The sequence below is a fragment of the Mastacembelus armatus genome, chromosome 14 (assembly GCF_900324485.2).
Source record: "Mastacembelus armatus chromosome 14, fMasArm1.2, whole genome shotgun sequence".
Classification (NCBI taxonomy): domain Eukaryota; kingdom Metazoa; phylum Chordata; class Actinopteri; order Synbranchiformes; family Mastacembelidae; genus Mastacembelus; species Mastacembelus armatus.
Genome location: NC_046646.1, coordinates 3,575,786 through 3,595,599, shown reverse-complemented (window position 1 = coordinate 3,595,599; position 19,814 = coordinate 3,575,786). Strand labels below are relative to the sequence as shown.

At 40.3% G+C, this 19,814-nt stretch overlaps 1 protein-coding gene across 1 annotated transcript in view; it reads left to right on the top strand.

The window, feature by feature from the left end:
• The window catches only part of dlg2 (discs, large homolog 2 (Drosophila)), a 222,930-nt gene that overhangs the window by 125,031 nt on the left and 78,085 nt on the right, over nt 1–19,814 (top strand). Inside the window, exons 5-6 of the mRNA XM_026328995.1 lie at nt 1,147–1,230; nt 3,933–4,097. Of these exons, the coding sequence (XP_026184780.1) occupies nt 1,147–1,230; nt 3,933–4,097 (249 nt within the window). The remainder of the gene's footprint in view (nt 1–1,146; nt 1,231–3,932; nt 4,098–19,814) is intronic.

Here is a 19,814-nt window from a genome sequence, read left to right as displayed (position 1 = left end):
GAATGTTAAAATCTCCCACTATAATGACTTTATCTGATCTAAGCACTAAATCAGACAGAAAGTCAGGGAATTCAGTTAAAAACTCTGAGTAAGGGACAGGTGGACGGTACAAAATGACAAGTAGAACTGGTTTTTGTGTTTTCCAGTTTGGATGTGAGAGACTAAGAGTGAGGCTCTCAAATGAGTTATAACTGTTCTGAGGATGAAAGTTTAATAATAAGTTTGAGTGGAAGATTGCAGCTACTCCTCCATCTCGACCTGTGCTTCGAGGAACATGATCATTTTTATGACTGAGGGGGGTTGATTCATTCAGACTGACATATTCATCCTGCTGTAACCAGGTTTCAGTAAAACAGAGTAAGTCAATTTGGTGATCAGTTATCAAATCATTTACTAACAGAGATTTAGATAAAAGAGACCTAATATTTAATAATCCACATCTGACAGTTCTGTTTTTCTGTTCAGTAAGAGGAGTGGTCTTAATTTTTATTAGGTTTTTATGAATAACTCCTCTTGTGTTAACTTCTGATTTATTTGATTTATATGCTCGAGGGGCAGACACAGTCTCTATGTGGTTTGAGGGGGATTTTATGGCACTTTAATTTCAAATGTTGGTTAAACAGAGCAGTAAAATAAACGAAATGTTTCCTATTTTATATGCACTGCAAAGTAACTAAGTAACTTTTACTTTGAGTAAATTTTAAGATGGCTACTTTTTACTTTTACATGAGTAGATTTTTACAATGATAATTTTACTTGTACTTCAGTAAAATTTCATCAAAGTAACAGTACTTTTACTTGAGTAGAATATTTTTGTACTCTTTCCACTTCTAGACTTGAGTATGTAACTGTGCCACAGGATGATATTATTTCTCTGTTTCTGCCCAGCTGTCTCTTTGTGTGTACATGTGTTTCAGTTAACATAGTAACTACATCTGTCTAGCATGTACTGATGTATTGTATTAGTACAAATATTACCATACTATATGTAGCAGTGCCTGTGAATGCTTCTCATACTACTCCAGGTCTGACTGTGCTGTTTCTTTGCTTAGGATTTTGTATATGGCTGGTTACTGATTAACTTATTTTTAAGTCACAACTGGTCTTTTTGCCTGTGGTCACTCATAGTTCTGTTGTTCTCTCCAGAACAGGCCACCAGCAGTACAGGGGTCACCTTACAACAGCCAGCCCACATCCTGCATGAACCCTGCGTTGATGAACACTCCATGGGTGAGAAATGGGTGAAGGGAATTTGTTTTTTTACCCAATCCAAACAGCACACACTATCATCCTGGCAACCAACTACATGATGAGATGTCCATTTCTATGGTGTGATTTTATGATATAACACATATCATATTTTTGAATGTAAAAGGAAATGTGATGTAAAATATCAGGTCTAATTCATGTGTCTGGATTTAATTTAGGTCATGGTGACACCACACACCATGTATCTATTTCAAGAAAACAAAATGCAATTTTCGGTTTTTATTATTGGATTAATTATCTATATTTAATTTCTAGTAAGCTCCATTGAACAGGGGATGGGCACAACATCAAAATAACAGTACAATTCAAATCTATAGTGTAATTTATTTATAAACAGCTCACCAGTGTTAAATAATCCCCTGGTCATTTCTGAGGTAATTGTAGTTATTGTAATATTGTATATGTATGTGTATTGAATTGTACTATATCTAAAAGTGGGGAACAAAATGCTTGTTTCAAACAAAACCTAGTTTTTCACAGAGAACATAAATACAGAAGGAAAAAAGTATATACATTTGAGACACTGCCCATGTAGAATTTATATTTCATATCCACAAGTAAGTAATAGCATGCAACAAATTTAGTGGGGTGGGGTTATCAGGTCCTGCCATCATAAATCTTCAACGTCCCATGACAAGGCTACTCTCCAATCCTTACCTATCATAAGCCTGGTTACATATTATTATTATTATAAACTATGTTGCTTTCTGCCTTCTGGTCACTAACCTACTAATGTTGTCAGATACATTAATTGTCACAGCAATTCCTTTAGACAAAATACATGTACAGCTCCAGTGTGGGTGTCAGAGTGCAGGGTATACAGGGCCATCAGGTGGGCACCCTCTCAATAATAGTGTTTTGTTGAGTCAGGCCCACAACACGGAGAAGGCTCAACAGTGTGTTCCAGCATTCCAGAACCACCCCCCTCTTTACTTGCACCCACACACCCAACATGTTCAAACAAACAAGGCAGGTAGGCCTTGAGCATAGCTTAGAATTTGCTGCTGGCTTGGACAGACTGCTCAACAGACACTAAGCTAATTGTAGCAAGTGAACCTAGCAAGCTTCAAGCCTGCCTTATTCACTTATTTTCTGCTTGCTTGGACAAAGGCAGAGAAACCCAAACAACAAAAACAAACAGGACTCTTTCTTGCTAGAAAATATAAGGGGGGTCGCTGTTCAAGCTGGCAGCAAAATAAAATAACTGAGCTGGTAGCAGCAAACTAAAATAATTCAGTCCTCTGACCTGCTTCATGCAATTTAAGTAGGACTAGGCTAGCATTAAGCTAACCAGTAGGCCACAGACCTGGCTTACGCAGCACATAAATAAATAAATGCTGCTGAGATGAGTTTACAGGGTTCTGATGAAATTTGGCTGTAGCTTGTCTGTTTTATGGCAGTTGTAAAAGGCATCATGTTTTTAATTCAGTTCAATTCAATTTATTTGTCAAATCACAATACAATTATCTCAAGGCACTTTACAAAAACTAAAAACCCAACAAATCCCTCATGAGCAAGCACTTGGTGACAGTGGAGAAGAAAAACTCCCTTTAACGGAAGAAAAAAAACCTCCAGCAGAACTGAGCTCAGTTTGGGCGGCAGTTTGGGCGGCCATCTGCCTCGACTGGTTGGGGTGAGTGGATAGAGGAGAGAAGCTTAGCCTATGGAGTAACTTTAGGCTCTCATATGGAATAAAGGTGTACAGTATGTGTACAGTATTGTGTGTACTGTGCATGTGTACAGTATTTTCTGGGCTATATCTAGAGCACGGGGCTTATGCTTTACTTCAGTTTCTAAGTACACATTCATTATAGCATGGGCTACAGTATGATCTGTGCATATGCAGGATGCTGTACATGTGTCAGTTGAGTGCCACCTACAGACATTATAGTGTAACACATGGCGTACTGCAGTACAAATAATGAACAGCTGCGGTAAAATGGCAACTGACCACGGCAGAGAGTGACACTGAAACAGAGAGTGAATTAGAATTAGAATTCCTTTGTCACTGTAACGTGTACAACGAAATTTAAGTGCAAAACTCCCCAGCGTAATATCAAAGAGCCAGATCAAGATAAATATTATCTAAAAGTATGCCTTTATAAAAGAAAAAGAAAATAAAAAAGGAAAAATATGAGGAAAAATTTTTCATTTGATTTGTCCTTGTTTTAATGGCTTTAATAGCAGTTCAAATTCAAATACAGATTTACTGAGGTGGAATGTGTCTTTTATGATATTATAGGTTTTCCTGAGGCAGTGGAAATTGGGTAGATCCTCCAGAGCGGGGTGAGGCCACCCAGTGATTTCCTTGACAGTCTTGACGACCAACTGAACCTTTTTCTTGATGACTTGAATTTTCTACTGCTGTAGAAGCAGGAACTAGCCTAATAGGGCTTCTGCACCAAACATTGCTAGCAATAAGATTTCCGTCAAACAGCAAACATTATTGCATTCTAAAAGTACATTGAGAGGACAAAATACTGAAAATTATTTTAAGGTGAGGATGCCAATATTATGTACGCTACATGCTCTGCATAGGGGTCATAGGTCATAGATACAATCACAAAAAATGTTTGATTGTATTTTTACCAACATTTAGATCTCATCACTTTCTTTTTCTGTATATTTCTTTTTGCCTTACTGTCTACTCTGTCTGCTTGCAGCAGTACCACTACCAAGAAGATGACTTACTGCGCCTTGACCAGGGATTCCCACGGCTCACCAATGAGGTGCGCGCACCGGAGCTGGTGCATGTCTCAGAGAAGAACCTGTCTGAGATTGAGAATGTGCACGGCTATGTGTCCCATTCCCACATCTCTCCTCTGAAGGTCAGCATACTAACCTCTTTCCTACAATAGAAACCATAGCACTCCAGCCTTCATCCTGGTTCAGCACCATGAACGACTGCCATCATGCTTTCTCCCCGTTCTATTTGCGCTTTTAGTTTATAAGTGGCCACATTTAAAAACATATAAGGAAAGCATTGAACGTGGACAGGAGGAAATACACATCCAGGCAAATCACAGAACACATTTAACTTCCTAGGTCGATTTAGCTTAAATGGGAGAAGTAGACACTAAATATAGCAAGTTTAAATTCAGGTCACTTTTAAGAGTATTCTCTTTTTTGGCATAATAATATGTGAATTCTTTCCTGGCCAGATCTGGCCAAAATTGGTCCTCCTTTTCTATCTTTGTATTTGATTTTCCTGTCTGCTATTATGTTTACTTGAGCCTAATACTAATTGTTGTTATTAATATGTCTGTCAGTTTGTCGTTTGCAATTGTAAGAGGAAATTATACAATTCTGTTGTCTTTACAGTATCCTTAAACACAATACCCCTGTGCCTTGTGTGGAAGTGCTCATGTGTGACCTGACCTGAACTGTAGCCTCTAACATCTCAGTAGCTTTTCTTTTTCTTTTTGTTAAAGAACCGGGGTTAATGATGCAGTTGTGTTAAGATCAGAGGCAGCTCTTGTGGCACAAGGGGTTTGTTGCAAAGTAGCTGTATTTCTGGTCAGCCAGTAGCACAATGTTGAAGTCCTTTTTATGTCTATTTGGTCTATTTGCTTAACTGGGAGAATGCTGGAAATACTGGCAAACCATTTGTTGCTTCAGTGAATTGGAAATGAATTTCCAGTCCATTGTTCTGTGTTGTAGTTCACAGACACACACTACTGTACACTAATCGGAAGGAATGGAGGCTGAAGACTATATAAATACATACACATATACACGCACACATATATACAGTATATACATATACACACATATATATAAATATAAATATAAATATATATAGCTGGCTAACTTCTCTTTGTGCTGCCTTGATCTTGTTTCCTAACCTCTTCCTCCATGGAGAATTCTGCTTCTTATGGCAGTTCATTTTGTATATATCATAGCCAAGCATTTCAAGGATCACTGTTGCTGTAGTGTATATCAACTTGTTGGTCTCAGTGATGGTAGCCGTAGGGACTGTTTGCAGCGCTGCATTCATGTCTTCTAGAAGATTTTAAAAAGGTGCTTCAGTTGGTCTTGAGTTGGTCAGGAAAATGGTGATCCAAGCTAGGTGAGCTTCTGGCAGAGGATTTCGGGGATGATGATGTTGAATATCAAGCTGAAGTCCACAAACAGAATCCCACATACATTCCTGGAGAGTCAAGCTGGATGTAGATCAGTCCCATGTTCACACCATCTTCTGCTGATTTGTTTGTCTGGTAGGCAGACTGTTGGGGGTACAGCAGGGGCCCTGTGATTCAGGTGGCTCCGATTTCATGACCACAGACATCTGGGCGACAGGCCTGTAGTCATTTAATCCTGTGATGGAGGGCTTCTGGGAGCCTGGGATGACAATGAAACGTTTGAAGCAGAAGGGCACTTCACATAGCTCCATGAGATCGGTTGGGAAGATGAATGCCAGCTCGTCAGCACAGACACAGGCAGGAGGGGGACACATCGTCAGGACCTAGAGCCTTCCTGATCCTGTTGTACTTGCTCTTTACAGAAAATCTTTAGTGCAGGCAGGCGGCCTGGGTGGAAGGGGGTTGGCTGGTTTTTAACTTCTCATGTGAGCTCTTCTACCCTGATCTCCTTTGTGAGCTTGTTCCTGGCCTGCTTGTACAGTCAACATTTCTGTAGGCCTCTTCCTTGGACTGGCACAGTTTCCTGAGGTTGGGTGTGAACCATACTTTATTGTTGTTGTATGCTCAAAAGTTCTTGGTCTGCACACACGTCCTCACAGAAAGTGATGTAGGATGTCACTGTCAGTAAGTTTGTTGAGGTTTATGGCTGCAGCTTCAAAGACACTCCAATCAGTGCAGTTAAACAGGCCTGTAACTTCAGCTTTCTCATCAGTGAATCTGAGTTTACCCAGTTGCACTCAGTCTGTGATGGAAGTATCTCCCATTGGGTAAGAGGCTTTCATCAGTGGCATGAATTATGTTGGAAGCCACAGTGATCCACTCCCCTGTTGTCATCTTTATCCATTCTTAAGCCCTTTAACATTCTTCCCTCCACTCATTATGTGACTAGATAACCATCACAAATAATTTTGTACCCTGATTCATTAGTTTCCATTTTCTTTCTTTCTCTTGCTCTTTAGTATACTGGCAAGTGATTTTGTGTTTTATTTCTTACCTGCAGCCTGCACTGGTAACCCTCTTTGATCTTGCATATCCGAGTGTGACCACAGAAAACTACATGGCAAGTTTTTTTTATTTTATTTTGATTTTACCTCTGCAAAACCTCATTATTAAAAGTTCTTCCTTTATTTTGAAGTCATTCTACTCAAAAGATTCTCCAGTGCATGGGCTTTGTTTTGGTGCTGACTCCAATCCATTGCCTTTAAGTTGTTTCCCTTTTTTGTCATACTGGCACTTTGTTTGTGACCCACCTGTTTGGCAGCACATCCTGTGCTTGTGGTGTTCCTGTGATCTGTTGTTATAGTTATTATTTGTTAAAATATGTAATAATTATGTATTCCTATATGTTCATACCTATGTGAAATTATCATACCTAAGTTATGTGTTTCTGATTCAACCTGCACTTAAATAATGAAGCATGCTCTATATAATAATATTTAAAGACAAAGTTACTATAAAGGCACTATAATAGCACACTCTACTGTCTACTGCGTTTATAATATCTGATTGACAAACTGATTAAACATGATTTTTAATAATTGATAGTAATGTTTGGATAAGGTGTCGGTATGAATTGAGTACAGGCGATATATAATGAATATTCTGCTTTCTGTGTAAGAATTTTAACGCTAGTAACTGATTGTCATAATTTAAGGCCAATCAAAATGTGAGGCTCATCAAATATTATTTTCATTGAATTCCTGAAGCACTCATATGTTTAATAAGAAAGTCATCAATCATTGGAGAAAATGTAGTTTAAATAACTTTAATAACATTTTTTTTTAATTATTTTAAAAACTTTTTCACCATAAGTAGCTGATTTTAGCAATACTGCATGCCTAAAATACAACACCCTTGTGTTAGATTCATGTGAGGAAATAAACCAGGCAGTCTGTGAGATATATCATCACTGTACAATGTAAAATGTCTTATTGCTTGGCTTTATTTGTGGAAGAAGACATATTTTATCCCTGCCTCAGAACATGCACTTAGATCAGTGGTTTTTAAACTGTTTATGTCCAAGGTGCACCAAATGGCAGGCCAAAATTTAAAGGCACATCTGTATTTGTACAAAATCTTTTATATGTGTGCAAAACAGCTTCCCTAACATGAGTTATCAGTCTGTTTCACTCTGTAAATATTTATTTTTATTTATTAATGCCAAAATTTGACAGTTACATTAGTACTAAATATAAACCATTTAACAAAATAAATCAAGATTTCATTTTAAACTTGAAATAAGCCATACACTAATATAACCACACAGATAACATCATTAAACCTTAAAAAGTAACTAAATCCAGATACCACTTTTCTCAGCTGAACACTGGTGTGTAGTGTTTAGTAGTGCTGTTTAAAAAAATGCCCTCTATTGAAACCCGGCTGCAGCTTTAGTGATTAGTGGGGCTGGAGCCAGTGGCCTGAATTGATAAGGCAGGGAACCACAGTCGTTCTCCACCACACAGTCTGCTTCCAGGGATTCTGGACCAGTAAAGTCCTCCACCTCAAAAGATCTCTTTGTGGCATATGTGCCCTGTGACTCTGTCACAGTATTTTTTCTCTGGTCAGGAGCTAATCACACTGTTCAACCCCTTCCCTTCCTCACACATCCACAATTTGTCACCCTTCAATTCTCCCCCCTCTCAGCCCCATGCCCACTTTATTTACATTTTTCAAAATAATCTTTATTGATCTTATTTTGTGATAAAATGATCAATCTAAGCTCTCACTGGAGCATATTTCCAGCGCAGTTTTTCATCCTCTCACACATAAAAGATTTTTCAGATTCAGACTCTTGATCCCAGAGGGAAATTGCTTGCTTTTTACAGTTCCTCTCAACTCAGGGATAAAGGTAAAACTCTAACAGTCTAAAAAGTAAAATTATTATATACAATTGTAGAAAATAGAAATAAAATACAAATATAAGAAATATACAGAATGCTGGAGTTAGGAATGCTGTTATGTAACCATGTCTCTGTGAAACACATAAGACACAAAAGATGTTTTCATTCCTCACTAGTACTGCCAGCTCATCCAGTTTATATCCAAAGAATGAATGTTACCCATAATGATAGAGGGGATGTGGCTTGAATCTTCTCCTCTCATTCTACTGCCAATCCCCATCTGGCTTCATTATGGCCACCACGCCATTTCTATCCACCTCTAAATCCCCTCTTAAAGTTCTTGCTTGCACACACAGTTAGGTCTGACATGCCAGTTAGCTGCAGTGCAGACACCTGGTTGCAAGTGTAAACAAAGTGGCCAGGAGTCCAGCAACAAAAAAAGGAGGCAAAAACTCTGAAGCAGCATGGCTGAGAAGGCAAGGCTTATTCCACAAGTCAACAAGTTAAGCAAAAGAATCAGGAGAAAAACTATAAGCTAAGAAAAAGCATGAGTGCTACTGTGATGCTGCTGCATGGCTTGCGCCTGTGCATATGGCTTGCTTGTCTCAGTTTCATGTCATATATATCTGCAAAGTTTATTAACAATTTTAACACATCACTTTCTGCCTCCATAATGCAACCACAAGGGGGCACAATCCAGTGTCTTCATGTGCCGGTCCCAAGTCCGGGTAAATGCAGAGGGTTGTGTCAGGAAGGGCATCCAATGTAAAATTTAAGCCGAATTAAACATGCAAATCACAAATACGACTTCCATACTGTTTCGGTCACGCCCGAGGAAGGTGTGTTCATGGGCAAAGAGAGAAGGGGAAGGGCAGGAGTGTAGGACTTAGAGTAGGGACTTTGAATGTAGGGACTTTGTCAGGGAAAACTACAGAGTTGGCTGATATGATGGAAAGAAGAAAAGCGGATATCTTGTGTGTTCAGGAGACCAGGTGGAAAGGTAGCAAGGCCTATAGATTAGGAGCAGGGTTCAAGCTGTTTTATCATGGTGTGGATGGAAAGATGAATGGAGTGGGCGTTATCCTGAAGGAGGATTTTGCTAGGAATGTTCTGGAGGTGAAGAGAGGAAGTGATGGGTAAGTTTGGTATTCAGGACAGGAATGCAGGACAGATGGTGGTAAACTTCGCAAAAAGGATGGAAATGACTGTAGTGAACACATTTTTCCAGAAATGGCCAAGTGGTAGAAGTTGAAAAAGGAAGAGTGTTGTGTGGCTTTCAGGGAGGAACTGAAACAGGCTCTTGGAGGTCAGGAGGTTCTTCCAGATGACTGGACAGCTACAGCTAAAGTGATCAGGGAGACAGGTAGGAGGGTACTTGGTGTGTCATCTGGAAAGAGGAAAGGAAATAAGGAGACTTGGTGGTGGAATGAGGAAGTTCAGGAGTGTGATAAGAGGAAAAAGTTAGCTAAGAAGAAGTGGGACACTGAGAGGACAGAAGAGAACAGACAGGGAGATGCAATGTAAAGTGAAGGTAGAGGTGGCAAAGGCCAAACAAAGGGCGTATGAGGATTTGTTTGATAGGTTGGACACTAAGGAGGGAGAGGTGGATTTGTACAGGTTGGTGAGGCAGACAGACAGAGATGGGAAGGATGTGTAGCAGGTTAGGGTGATTAAGGACAGGGATGGAAATGTGTTGACAGGTGCCACAAGTGTGATGGAAAGATGGAAGGAATATTTTGAAGAGTTGATGAATGAGGAAAATGTTAGAGAGCACAGAGTAGAAGAGGTGACTGTTGTGGAGCAGGAAGTAGCAAAGATCAGTAAGGATGAAGTGAGGAAGGCGTTGAAGAGGATGAAGAGTGGAAAGGCAATTGGTCCTGACGACATACCTGTGGAGGTATGGAAGTGTTTAGGAGAGGTGGCAGTAGAGTTTTTGACTGGGCTACTTAACAAGATCTTGGAGAGTGAGAGGATGCCTGAGGAATGAAGGAGAAGTGTACTGGTGCCCATCTTTAAGAACAAGGGAGACATGCAGAGTTGTGGAAACTAGAGAGGAATAAAGTTGATGAGTTACACAGTGAAGTTATGGGAAAGAGTAGTGGAGGCTAGGCTGAGGTCAGAAGTGAGCATCTGTGAGCAGCAGTATGGTTTCATGCCAAGAAAGAGAACCACAGATTCAATTCAATTCAATTTTATTTGTATAGCACCAAATCACAATACAAATCATCTCAAGGCACTTTACAAAAAACAAAAAAACCCAACAAATCCCTTATGAACAAGCACTTGGCGACAGTGGAGAGGAAAATCTCCCTTTAACAGAAGAAGAAACCTCCAGCAGAACCGGGCTCAGTTTGGGCGGCCATCTGCCTCGACCGGTTGGGGTGAGTGGATAGAGCAGAGAGAAAAGAACAGCAACAATAAACAACAAATAGACACTGCAAGTTGGTGGGGCCAGTAACTGCACATCAGTGATATACAGCTCCAGGACCAGGGACACCTGCAGAAGGTACAGAGAGAGAGAGAGAGAGAGAGAGAGGGAGAGAGCACAAAGTCAGTGAGAACACAAAGGTATACACATACACATAGATCCACATAAACACAAACAGACAAAGATAAACACACACACATACAGACACACACATATCCAGATGTATTCAAGCACATACAAACACATATGCAAACTCATAAATACACATACATACAGATGTACACAAATATTCATACATAGACACATACACATACAGGGCTATTCTTCTGCCTCTCTGTCCCCAGGGCCTTGTATGATGAGGAGTCTCTCACTCTTTTAGCAGCCTGCAAATAGTCTACACACACATTTTAAAAAAAATATAGCTATATATATATATATATTTATATAGCTGTTTATTATACAATGTATTTAAAAATACTGTATTTATGTGGCTATTTATTATACCATGTAATTAATTAGTGATGAAGTGGGTTAACACATCCTCCCAGGGTGACTCTGGCTCCCCCTTGCTGTCTGAACGGCTCTACCAAGTCTGAAGTATACTCACTCTCACTCTCTCCGATTCAGTTGCTCCATGTTTGGGAGGTGTCACCCGCACACACGTCTGTTGGTAACGCCCATCACTGATAACCAACTAGTATACACTCTGTAGCACAGCACATGCATTGAACATCAACCGTTCTAATGCTATTTTTCTCTAAATCAGCATTGTACTTACCGCCTCTGATAATGACTTCTAAAGGAACCCTCTCTCGACACCTCTTCTGAGTTATTCTACCATACTGTAGGTCAGCCGTGTTTTCTGCAAACGTCACACACGAGTGCATATGTCATATGCATACGTCACCACGCTACCTATAGCAAATAGCGCCGCCTAGAAGGCATAGTAAATTATGTCATTTTCAAATTTTCACCACCCACAACCGCCCCAACCTATAGGCATTAGCACAGCCTAAAAAAGGAGCAAAATGATGTCATTTATTTTATTGGTTCAAGATGTCATGTGGTCATATGATCGGATACACCCACTTTGACCCCCCTCCTTCCACCCCTCAGAAAATGAACACTTATACTACTATTGGGGTCCACCCTGGACAGGTCACCAGTCCATCACGGGGCCACACAGAAACAAACAACCACACACACTCACACTCACTCCTATGGGCAATTTAGAGTCACCAATCAACCTGACATACATGTTTTTGGACTGTGGGAGGAAACCAGAGTACCTGGAGAAAACCCACACAAGCATCCCCATTTCTGACACCTGTTATATCTGTACTGCTGCATGCATGCATCTGTTTCTGTCTATATTCAGATTATCTACACTTAAAGCCTTAAGACTGATTTATAGTTGTAAATTCAGAGTTTACAGCATAGCTTCAGTGGCTATATGGACAAAACTGTTGGTACCCTTCCATCAAAGTAAGAAAAACCTGCAATGATCACTGAAATAACTTGAAACAGACAAAAGTTTATTACTTTAAAAAAATAAATTACTGAACACTAATGAAAATCAGACATTGCTTTTGAATAGTGGTTCAACAGACGCATTAAAAAAAAACAAACTAATGAAACTGGCTTGAACAAAAAAGATGTAAGGTGGTACTGAGGTGGTAATGAGGTAGCCATAACTTAATATTTTGTTGCACAACCTTTTGAGACAATCACTGCAGTCAAGCAATTTCTGTATCTCTCAATGAGACTTCTGCGCCTATCGACAGGTATTTTGGCTCACTCCTCGTGAGCAAACTGCTCCAGCTGTCTCAGGTTTGAAGGGTGTCTTCTCCAGACTGCATGTTTCTGTCATGTTTCTGTTTCTGGCTTACTGTGTGTTGGGATTTTTACTTTGTGTTTATTTTCTCCTGTAGGTATTTCTTAGTAGCTTTATGTTCATCCTCACTGATTAGTTCTACCCTTGTGTGCTCTGCTCTCTGGTTTTCTCCACCTCCTTGTCTCTCTCCTAGCGGGTGTATACAGTATGTGATCTAGGCAATGAGGTGGTGAACCACACCTGTTCCTCATTTTCCCACTCTTTGCAGCTCCACTCTTTACCTCATTGTTGGATTGTACTGTGTACTGCATGCTGCTTACTGAGTGGTGTTTCTCCTCTGATTCTCTTTGGCCTCATCCTGATTCCAGAGTCTTGTTCCTGGAATTATCTTTGAGTGAGAGAGCATGCTCTCCTGAGTCTCCTGGGTCTCTCTCTGTGTCCTGTGTTTTGTATGTCACCTGGCTCAAGCTTCCCTGTAAGTAGGCCATACTCTAGTGAGTCTTTCTCTGTCCCTGTGTTCCATGTTCCTGGACTCCAGCACTGGACTCCAGGGAACGTGACTCCAGATTTGTTATCTGGTTCATGTTCCCCCCTGGTTCTTGTTCTCCCTGTGAGTTGCCATGCTTTCCTGAGTCTCCTGAGTCATTCACTGTTCCCTTGTATCCGTGTCTTTGGTTTCCCTTGGCTCCTAAATCACCACCCTCCTCTGAATCTTCCTGGTGTCCTCCTGATTCCTGAGCCCTGTGGTCTCCATAATGCCAGTCCCTCAGTGACCACACTCTCCTGAGTCACCTGTTTCCTCTGCTCCTGTGTTCTGCGTAACTGAATTCCAGCTGCCCTGCCATACTCCCCCAAATCTCCTGGTCATGCCGCTCCTGGACTCTGGTATTACCCCTGACCTTAGCTTCCCTGCCTGACTCTCCCAGGTCTCCCTGATTTCCACCTGTTCCTGAAACCTGAGTCACCGGACTTCAGCTTCCCTTATCCCTGGTCTGGTCCTTTGGTTCCTGTTTTCACCTTGATCCCATGTTGCTGGGTTCCTGTGTCCCCTAGTCCAGCTCCTGCACTCCTGATTTTTTTCCTGAGTTGTTTTTCTGTGCAATAAAGCCTGCAAAGTCTGAAAGCATTGGTTCTAAACAAATGTATTGATATACCTAATCATAAATGAATAATATGCGCAACTGTAGTCACAGGAACATCAAGCTGCTTGAAGATGGTCTTGTAGCCTTTACTTTCAACATGCCCCCTACATATGGGACTTAAAACAAATGCACCCTTATATGCTGAAGCTCCCAGTGCAGAACACACTGACATGTCTAATGAAAGGAAATTGTACAACTCTGTTCCCACAAAAGTTGGAGCACAATGTAAAATGTACAAAGACAACATATAAAATGTTGAAACTGAGAAATCAATTTTTTTACAGGCTCATTTTAAATTTGATGCTAAAATGCTTGGACAGGAGGATATTCAGCACTGTCTTGCATCGCATCTTCTTTCATTCAGTTCAATTCAGTATATTTTTATAGCACCAAATCACAATTCAATCATCTCAAGACACTTTACAAAAAAGAAAAACCCAACAAATCTCTTATGAGCAGCACTTGGCGACAGTGGAGAGGAAAAACTCCCTTTAACGGAAAAAAAAAAAAACCTCCAGCAGAACCAGGCTCAGTTTGGGCGGCCATCTGCCTTGACTGGAATAAAATGCCATTTTATTGTTTATCCAGTGATAGGATACAAAAGAGTGAACTTACCAGTGATACTGTATATAAAACACTTATCCATATTCATTAGAAGGTTTGTGACACTGACAAATTTCATGCTTAAACAAGCACACAATTTTTGAAAAAAAAAACTACCCAATGTTACACTAAGTCAGAGTACAATTGAACTGGTTATTAGTGTTCAACACATTTGGCCAGAAACCAAGGGAACATTGTATAATATCACTATAACCTAACACTACATGTCATATATGTTAAAAAAGTTACAAAAATGATTAGCATGGAAGATAAAATGAAGGCAGGTTGGCTCAAGGCTTACAGCAGCTAGTATTCCCTGGGTTTTAGGTTGCATTTAAAAGCATAAGGTGCAACTAAAACACAAGGTAGCCTGTGTGGACTGCTGGATAGATCAAAATTAGAGGTGGGTGGATGCCTCTCAAAAATACTGTCTTCTGTTGAAGTACTAACCAGGCCCAACTGTGCCTAGCTCAAGATCGGGCACAGTTAGAGTGGTGACAGAGCATGTGTCCTACTAAATCATGGCATATTCCTTATCTTTACATTTGCTGCTTGCAGCAATAAAATGTGTCAATATCAGTATTGGTGAAAGACTGGAAAGATTTGTTATCCAAATTTTGTGGTATCACCCCAACCAATGTTAAAATATTTGTTTTTTTTTTTGATTGGTGTAAGACAGATGCCACAAAAACATGTTAAAACTTCATGTTACATTTTAATATAGAAGACTAAGGTAGACATTATATTGTTATACTGAGCTTGCAATACAATGTTGTCTTCCACACTATATATGTGTTCACATCATGCCCAGAAAGTGCATGTGTTGTCTACTGCATTGTGCAAGAAAATATCCAATTTAACTCAAACCAAGACAGGCTAACTTTACCAAAAACCATTTACCATATAGGGGCAATCAAAATAATGCAAATGCAAATATCTATAAATAAACGTGTGTTGCTGTAAAATGCTGTCCATCAATACTAAAATTGGGATTATGATAAAAATCTGAAAAATTATAACTAAATATAAATTTTCATCTGTGAAACACAATGGTAGTGACCATATACTTGTGGTAAAAATGTGATGTTTCAGTTAGTTTTTTGCTGATGGTTGGCTTTTGGATGATGAATGCTGATGTAGGTATAATGAGAGCCGAGCATCACCCACTCCATTCCACTGCTGACAACCTCTTAGCAGGTTTCATTTGGTGCTGAAGGTGCTGGTTCCATGTGGAAAGCAGTAGTCCCTCCTCCATTTTACTTCCCTAACCTCTCTCTTCATCTCTTTCTCTTCTCTCTCTCTCACTGTCTCTCTCTGTTACTTCCTTCCCTTGCTTTTGTGGCTGGCAGAGCCCTGACTTTGCTGTGCAGATGCTCTCCCCTTCCAGAGTCATCCTGTCTTTTCTTCCTCCCTCACTTTTTTTACTCTCGACGACTGTGTGCCACATTCCACTGATAAGGACCACGCAGTCCAGATGGGCAGTCGCTAGAGCTGTTTGGACTGTCAGCACAGACCAGAAAACATTGTTAATTTACCTGTCACTATGTTTGCCTCTATTTGGTGTGCCAAGAAGCTAGGGAGACGACTCGTACAGAACAGCCGAAAAGCTAAAATGCTGGAAGACAAGGTAGGTTCACTACAGTACATCCTTTACTGATTTACTTTGGGGTTGACAGTATAGTTGGAGAATACATTTTCATTGCAGTTCTTTGTGAAAGACACTGACATTAAAATACAGTCTCATTTTAATGGCTAGAGTGGTTGGCGTTTAATAGTCAAAACCAGTAATTTAGGTAGTGCTACAGCATGTAGTGCTACTTTATTTCACCTGTTGATTAATAGTGTTGTTGACATCTCTGTTAGTGATTTGAATTGGGAAAGAAATATGAGCAGTAAGGAATATAGACCCTTATGTGTAGAAATCCAAATCTTGTATTTTCTTCGACTTGCTTATGCACAGGGAACTCAGATGTTCACTCTATTTCAACGCATTAATCAACAGCTATTTCATCTATATAAGTTCTTTCCTTAAGTGCCAATTTATGTCCACAACATCTTTTTAACCATTTGCCTTCATCACCAGCAATCAAGTTTTGCCACTGCAGACACTGCTCCCCAGCTGGAATCATCTCACAGATGGATCTCACTGCAAATATGCTATAACTTTCCTCTGTTCCCACTGGGTACAACTTTTTTCACAATGTTCTAGATTACACATATATTTGAAGATGTGTATTGCCCAGTGGCAAGAAATAAGAATAAAACTTTTGTATTTAATAAGACTTTTGCCCTGCTAGAAGGCTAAGGCTAGTGAAGTTAGGTTAGTCTAGATTTCTTAACAACTACTGGACAATTTTTCACTCCTATTTCGCTGACTTTCTGTCCTTCCAGTACAAAAAGAAATGGATGAGTTTATGATGGCACGGGCTCTGGAAATTCAATTTGAATAAATGTAATGTTTTCCTTATGTGCCACTATCAGGCCAAACTTTCCAGTTGTCTACAAGAAATCAGCATTTCAAATTTACTGAGCACAGTCAGAGTACAGAACATAAAGCGTTTTCATTTTCCACCCTCGGTTCACATTCATGCTCCCAATAACTTTTTGCGTTTAACTGAACCCATGACCTCTTCCTTTGTACCAGGATAAATGAGGTCACTGTAGTTTGTTCTATTCTGCACTTGTGCACCACAAGGATATATATTTATACAGTAGGGCTTTAAACTGTTAGCCTGCTTTCCTGTCAGAGGTAAAAATCCAACAATACTCAAAGCAAAGCCATCTCATCAAATTATCTGCCAGGTTTTGCCACCAACTGAACTAAATTGAAGTTTATTCCCCTTGTATGCTGACACCCATGACACGTAATTAGTGGTACACAGATATTAGATGCTGTTGACATGTTCATTGTCATCATTAAGAAAATTTCAAGCAGAAGAGAGAGGATAGTGACCCACACTATGTCCTATGTGTAAAATATGGTAGACTTGGTTTAACCCCTTTATCCTCTGCACTTGTCCCTGCATCCATGTTTTTTTCACTGTGTATTTTCATGGGATTGTTATCCCTCCCACGTAAGATGCAAAGAAAAGATGTATGGAAAAATATGACCCAGTATGAAGGAAATATGTTGAGCGACATTCAAAGGAAAGGTGCTTTTATTTTTTCATCTGAATTGTCCAATTACTAACTGATTTCAGATTCTGGGGCAGCAATTCACTAAAGATTTCCATAAAGGATGGCCTGTTTGTTTCCTCACTCATGTCTCCTCCAGGGAGTTTCCTCCATCTCATTCATTGTTCCAAACAGCAATAAGAGAATTGTAGCATCATGCATGAGTGGAATGACTTCTCTGTGAAGTAAGAGTTGACTAGTGATGATCAATTAAAGGGATTGGCATGTACCCATTAGGGCCGTCGCTAATGGGGTGAACAGTGGTGACAATTATAGGGGCCCCCACTGCCCAGGGGGCCCCACAAAATCCAGCAGTTAGACTCTATAGGCCCCTGTTCTGTGAATAATTCTAATATTTATATTAGTTGTATGCCAGAGATTTTAATGAAAACCACAGAAACATGCAATTTGATGAAAGAAGCTTTCCAAATATCTGCACTTCACCCCTCTCTAAAAATGGATTAGTCCGATACGAGGTATTTATTAATTATTCAGTTAGTGACAAACATCTGAGGGACCCAATAAATCGTAAGTCCCACCCTAGCTTGTGAATAGGACCAATCAGTGTTGACACGGCCGCTGAAGTTAGAGATGAACTTGGTGGAAGAGAAGGAGACTGACTGACTGATTAAAAATGAAAAGAAGGAGAGGGAGGCCAGAAGAGCTGCTGTATTCCAGTCGATCAAGACATTCTTTATGACAGGTTAATGTAGCCTATTGTCATTTCGCTGCCTAATTTATTTTCGTGGGAAAAGTACTGTCTACCGCTATTGGGCGGGTACTGTCATTTTTCTTCGTTACCTGGTGGGGGCCCCGAATCTTCTAGCTATGGCCCTGGTACCCATACTTGGCTGCATTCCTCTATTGTTTGCTAGTAGTAGCTGAACAGCAGATTTACACTTATGGAGCACATCTGTCTTTGTTCAAAGGCTTGTAGAAAGAGTTTATAGACGATCTGTCTAGCCTGTGTGTGGGGAGAGTTCCCCACTGTGCTGGAGCCTGCTTAACACCCAAAAAAAGACTATTTGTCCTGCGTTTGGGTCCTACTCATCTCCTTCATCCTTCCTATTCATGAAATGTTATCATTTTTTAGGCGGTCTGCTGCAGGATAAGGTTTTCACATTCTGCTTACGCTCTACCTTGTTGTATCTGTACCTGCAAGATCTTATCAGTGTCATGCCAGGCAAGTGTAATCTGGCAGTTTCCCGGCACTAAAACAGAGCTTCACTGCTTCCAGGCAACCCAGGCCTGGAATGTTTCAGAGTCCACACATTCTCCAGCAGCCTGATGCCCTGCAAGACAGGCAGGGAGAAAATGAGGGAGACACACAAGATGACAGTGTGTGGGAAGGAGATGGCCATGTGGTGTGATAGAGAGAAGAGGTCATTGACAAATGCGCAATTGAAAGCAAGAGAAGGAAGAATAGCAGAAGACAGGTACATAAAGAAGTGGCTCATTTCTCTATTTTGTGGCTGAACCTCTTCTCTCTAATTGCTCTAATCACAGACTAAAATTTAAAACTGCTCTATTCCAAGAATTTTCAATTAGCCTTAAGTCTGTGTTCAGGGAGGTATTTGATATTTCTCCCACCACAGTAACTACAGCATATTGGTGTTGTCATTTGTTTTTTAGCTAATTATGGTGTGTTTGTGTATGCATGTATGTTTTTTTATGGCATGGACCACCATTGCTCCACCTCTTCTCCTGATGTGCTCCATTGATCTGTTTCTAATCTAGTTTTGGCTTCCTGACAGAGCTGACTTCCCTCAGGCATTAATTATGCCTCCATGTGATTTATATCAGTGGGCTCCAGCACCCAGCACTCTATTCTGCCTAATCCAATTGGATCCACATCTGTGGCTTAGCTGCTCACCCAATCAGATATATTGAATATGTGTCGCAAGAGTTTCCCTTGGTTTACACCACCCTAGAGCAATATCACCCATCTGTGCTCTGCAGCTCTGCTATACATCCATTGTTCTACTCCTAGAATAATGTACTGTGCTGGATCAAAAACACAGATGTAAAGAGGAAGATTGTGTGCAGTGCAGAGCCTGTAATCCATCCAAACTCCAGCTCATGGATGCAAAGTTGATTTTGAAAACAGTGTAAGCTGGTATCTGATCCATGGATTATTGAAATTTTCAAAATGTTTTGGGAAATAACTGAACTTTTTTCTTCATTGGGATATCCTTGCTGAAGATAAAGTCTAGAGACATCTAGACAGCTTGAAGAACTTTGTCAGTCAAGGTACATTTGTATGTACAAAACGACATTCATGATGAGCCTTACAGGAAAGCAACAGTGGGACTGCATGATAAACAACTCATGGCTGAACTATGCTCTCCATGGAGGGAGTGTCCCGAACCTTCTGTCCCC